General features: G+C 40.0%; 1 protein-coding gene across 1 annotated transcript; it reads left to right on the top strand.

Annotated features, from left to right (window-relative positions):
* The first annotated feature begins 379 nt into the window (after positions 1 to 379).
* On the top strand, positions 380 to 5,262 carry LOC115101697 (homeobox protein Hox-C12a-like). The gene is made up of 2 exons (XM_029621165.2): positions 380 to 1,107; positions 2,074 to 5,262. The coding sequence occupies exons 1-2, from the start codon at positions 498 to 500 to the stop codon at positions 2,310 to 2,312; spliced, it is 849 nt and encodes a 282-aa protein (XP_029477025.1). The 5' UTR covers positions 380 to 497; the 3' UTR covers positions 2,313 to 5,262.
* Positions 5,263 to 5,548: the final 286 nt, after the last annotated feature.

The following is a 5,548-nucleotide window of genomic DNA, read 5'->3' as shown; positions in this document are numbered from 1 at the left end:
CATCAGTCTTTTCTTAAAACAAGCTTGTAAAAGAGGGACATCACAGCTTTATATGACATTGAATTCAACCGTAATTTGCTTGAAAACAAGATGTCCTATGCACCCTCTCCTTCTTGGAAAATAGTTTTAATAAGAAATAATATTTGAAAAGTTTTGCCAGCTAATAAAGATATTAAACGAGACTAGGGACAGTTTCACATGTTTGTACAGTATAGAGAAGTAGGTTTGGACTCTACTGGCTTCCAGAGAATAAAAAATAGATTCTACATATTTAATAAAATATTTATAGCACTTTAAAAAAAGCATATAAACCCCCATAATACAGAAGTTAATGTTTTGTTTTGTCTGAGATGGACCAAGTGGGTGGTACCCTGGTGTAGAATAAATTAGCCTCAGACCACGTGATTTGGGGTTGACCAATCATTTGCACCCCCAGGTTTAACTACGTTAAATGTCAGATTGCAATAAACTAGAAGCTGTTGGTCGGGCCCGCGGAAATGGGCGAGCATAATCTTCTTAATCCCGGGTTTGTGGGACCTTTGGTAAACATCCACACTGGAGACACTTTTTACTTTCCGAATTTCAGAGCCTCGGGGGGACAACTGGCGGGGCTACCGTCTCTCCCCTACCCGAGAAGGGACAATGTTTGCTCCCTCCCGTGGAACCCATCGGAGCCGTGCAATGGATACTCTCAATCCTACTTTAGCAGCCCCGTATCTATTAACCCTTCTTTCAACCGGTCGTGTGAAATTACTCGACCGGAGGAGGGTAAATGTTATTATAGCAACGGCAGCGCAAGCAACAGAGAGAGCTGTTCCGGTGGTGGGGGGAGCAGCCTAAAACGAGAGGATAGGGCGAGGGACACATCATCATCCATAACATCTGATCACGGTATGCACACTGGCATGGGCAGCAACAACAGTGGTGCCTTTTCCAAGTATGATTATGGGACCGAGCAACTCACTCAAGACCCGCAGTCCTGCCTATCTCTGGAATCCGATTCCAACTCCTCGCTTCTAAACGAGGGCAGCAAACCGTCCTCCAGCGACCCTCAGACCCTGGTGTCACCAGGAAACCACACGGTCCACTCGGGCAACATAACTGCAGGTGGGTCCCATTTTCATTCATCCAGACACTGTTATATGATATTAGAAATCGCAAAGATGCTTGTTTATTATCAAATGACTCGTACTAGTTCAGCATAGCCAGGGATTTGTTGTAGACTAGGTATTCGTAATCATGATGCTCATCACATTGTTTTGATTTTTGCCTGCAGGCGACTTGACTTGCATGTTGGACAAACGCAGCTAGCTATGGGTTAGGGGGTTGCCATACAATGTTCCATCATTCTTCAAGTGTTTGTGTACCAACTGTTACCAACCAGAAGGCTATATATAGACTGCAGACCATTTTAGTCCACGGTCTTAGGTCTTTACTGTCCTGTCTCAAGAGTCAGAGACAAAAAATCTGAATAACCTAATCGATGTGAATGTATCAGTTCGGTCTATTTGGATCATGTACCTTGTTAGAACATGTCTATTACGCACACACATGAGTGCAGTGATTTAAAGAGGTAATGCGCTGTGGATGACTGCATCGAATAGAGAGGAGTTTCGTTTTAATGACTCGTAAACTGAATTAATATCTGTCGCTGTGTACAATAAGGAGTCGTTTAATATGCCTGGAAACTGGTAAATAAGTAGGGGTATTTGCAAGGAAAGATTTAGGCCTAATTATCACGTTAATGTAGCTTTAACTGCGTCAGTAAAACTTCATGTGACACAAACTACTGTAAATTAGTGGTCCCTTTGACTTTATGTATAAACACGACAAGAAGGACACAGAGAATTCCAGCTGCTGCTTCTGAACAAACATGCCCCGTGTCATTGAATGAGATTCAGACATAGACTGCAAACCAAAACAAGTCAAGTGTAACACAACAGGTTGTGTGTATGTGCACAGCACAGGAAGTCACATTTTAAGGAGAATATAGCCTCCCCTTGGATTTGACCGTGAGCTTAATTTGTAGACCTAACTGTTGTGATTTATCCATCTGTTGTATGCCTCCTCCAGGTGCCCCGTGGTATCCGATGCACAGCCGGACCCGAAAGAAACGCAAGCCCTACTCCAAGCTCCAACTGGCCGAATTGGAGGGCGAGTTCATGCTGAATGAATTCATCACCAGACAGCGGCGGAGGGAGCTCTCTGACCGCCTTAACCTCAGCGACCAACAGGTTAAAATCTGGTTCCAGAACCGGCGTATGAAGAAGAAGAGACTGATGATGAGGGAGCAAGCTTTGTCCTTCTTTTAGAATTAGCAGAGATGCAGCAGTATACGGAGAATCGATTGATAGGCAGTATTTCTCCTGTCTGCAAGTGCTATAAATGCATGCAAGCACCTAGCCTACTCTCACTCCATCTCTATCACACAGGAGGTACAAAAAGATCAGGAAGGTATTTGAGGTGTAGGCCCCAAACAAAACGACCAAGTGAATCTGCTGCCATAACTTAGAATCTCTGCAGAGTTGTGCCAGATAGTACTTCCTGTATAGTGTTGTGGTAAACCACTTATACAGACGTTTATACACTTGTGAGATGATATTCTTGCGTCCCCCGCCGGATAGGCCCTAAAGGATGGAATTAGTGCTTGGTGTCCTAGACTCTGGTAAATTCCCAAGCCCTTAAAAATGAATAATTGATTCTGATAAATTAATTATAACCGCGTAATACTCCTTATTAGTCATATGGCCAGTGAATATGAATTTGAAAACTAAATGAACAAAATGAAAAGCAATGTAGCCTAATAAGCAAATGAGGCCAGAGTGAGAGATTAACCCGTAATCAAGCCAATTCTCCATTGTAGACCTAACTGAATCATCTTTAGGCGCATTCATTGTCACTGACAGTGTCGATTGGTTAAGATGGAGGACATTTCCAGTTGTTTAATATCTCCAAAGTTCACTTCTAAGTGATACGAAACACAATACCCTTATCTACTTTTCGTAGTCTCCGCCACGTGTTTGTGCACGTTCACTGTCACGGGCACGGAGCAAGACTCCAAAACGCACATCAGAGGATCTTAGAGATAGCTAAAACTCTAAATCCATGCCAGCCTCTTTATGAATGCAGCGCATTGAACTATTATTTGCCATGAATTCGTTCAAGTGCTGACAACTTTTTCTAGATAGTTTCACTTTTTTAATCGCCTCTCTCGTCATCTCCCCCTCTGAACCAACCGCCTCTCATAACATTGGTGTTCGCTCTTAGAATAAAATGATCCAAAATGGTTATTTGGCTGTCCCCCATAGCATAGGGGACTGGAAAAGTCTCAACGGATCCGTGGGACGTCCCAACTCTGACGTCACCCCATTGAAGTTGAAATTTATAACGGTTAAGGTAGGGTTTAAGGTTAGAGTTAGGGTTTAGGTAAGAGTTATTATTGAGGTAAGGGTTAACCTTTTACTGCAGTGGGCTAAATCAGCGCCACACACAGTGTTTCGTGGTAGTCTTAAACAAATCTACTTCGAAACAAAAGTATACACCACACACATGGTTATGTTTTGTTCTTCGAATGTAACCTTTATTTAACTAGGCAAGTCAGTTAAGAACAAATCCTAAGAACATATTCTTAACTGTGATACAGCCTGGATTCGAACCAGGGTGTCTGTAGTAACGCCTCAAGCACTGATATGCAGTGCTGATATGCTGCGCCACTCGGGAGCCCTATGGGCTTACAAAAAAGACGACACGTGTACCATGTCAGATAGAGTATTACATTTTGGGTTTCCTAATATTACACTTTATATAAATCACAGAAGACTGAAATATAAACGTAAAAACACCGGATTTTGGGCGTTTTTTTAATGAATAATGCTAATTAATTATGAACTTGTTAAAAATAATAATAACATTCCACCCATGAGGCTACTAGGTCATTTGACTGCAGGGAAGCTTATGGTTAGTGTTTAGGGTAGGATTCCAGGTAGAACCATTTTTTGTTCCGCGTCGAACCCTTTTGGGCTCCATGTAGAACCATCTGTGGAATGGAACCCAGATGGAATTGAAAGTGTTGTACTTGGAACCAAAATTGTTTTTTCAAATGGTTCTCCTATGGGGACAGGCGAATAACCCTTTTACCTTCTAGACGATACCTTTTTTTGCGAATAGTGTTGGATCAGAACAGATGAGGTTGCTGTTTAAGCGAGGTTTTGTGCAGGCTGCTTGTCAAAGAAAGGTAGTCCTCATAGCTGTGCTGAAAATTATTATTAAATTAGTGTTCCACAAGTTGATGGATTTCCTTATGGCAATATCAAACTGAGGTGCATGTGTTCTTCCAATAAATGGAAATCCCATATACACTCAATAAGTGTTTTGTGCCTGATAACGCTTACTGATAGAAAAGTGCACATTTGATATAGGCATAATTGAAAGTAGATATAAACTTGAGTGAAAAATAAGCATTGTGGAAAGAATGATCTTATTATAAACATACATGAGCTACACCATCTAAACGCAGTGTGTTCTCCTTTAACATCTGGACAGCACACTGTATTATATTGAATGTATATGGATTAAAACCTATAAATGGCACTGAGAGATACTTGCAGCATGTTAGTGATTATGTGAAATATAACAAATGGTTAATAGATAAACGATTTATCTGGCCCTAGGAACTTTCAAAGTAGAAACGGCTGAAAGATTTAAAGAAATGTCGTTGCATTTTAAGGCAAGTAAGTATGAAACCTTTATGATGAAAGTATTTATGCTTATTATTACTCTATTATTATTATTATAGTATTGGTCGGAGTTGCTGACTATTATTTGTACTGTGCTTGCTATTCGCTATGTTCTATGTCTCTTACCTCATAACGTGTATCAAATTGTAAAAGTATGGAAATGATGTGATATGTTGCTATTTACATCCTATTTGAGGATACCTTATCTCAATGTAATACTGTCTTCTGTTAACGTTCCCGTTATTTCGTCCTGTAGAATTCAATCTCGCATTCCATTATTTGCGTTTGTAACGGGGATATGAAATGACGTGGTTATATGAAGTGATATGATATGGTACTATTTACATGCTATTTCAGGATACCCTCTCCTTGGTGTAATAGTGTTTTATGTTATTGTTCTCTTGTACAATATCGCATTCCCTTATTTGTGCTTGTGAGGGCTGCTTAAAACATTTTATTGTATAAAAGTAATAATGACATGAATGTATCTATGTATGAGTAAGGTTTCTAATAAACAAAATCTTTAAAAAATATATATATAATTGGTCTTACCATCATCATTATGCTGTGATTTTAAATACTGTATTATGATGTAATGGTACAACAATTGAGTCACATTTGAGCATTATTGCGTTGAATACACGAAATATGTCTACGATATACCTTTACTTTATTTCCCTTTTTCTTCTAGAAGAAACATTCTGAAGACCAGTAAGTTGAATATAGCTCACTCATCTAAATAGTAGCTAATAAACAAACCTTGCAGTACAAAAGCCAGGTTGTCAATGTAGCTGAAACGCTAAACAGTGACT

Source organism: Oncorhynchus nerka, linkage group LG20 (genome assembly GCF_034236695.1).
Source record: "Oncorhynchus nerka isolate Pitt River linkage group LG20, Oner_Uvic_2.0, whole genome shotgun sequence".
Classification (NCBI taxonomy): Eukaryota; Metazoa; Chordata; class Actinopteri; order Salmoniformes; family Salmonidae; genus Oncorhynchus; species Oncorhynchus nerka.
This window is presented reverse-complemented; position numbering and strand designations above follow the sequence as displayed.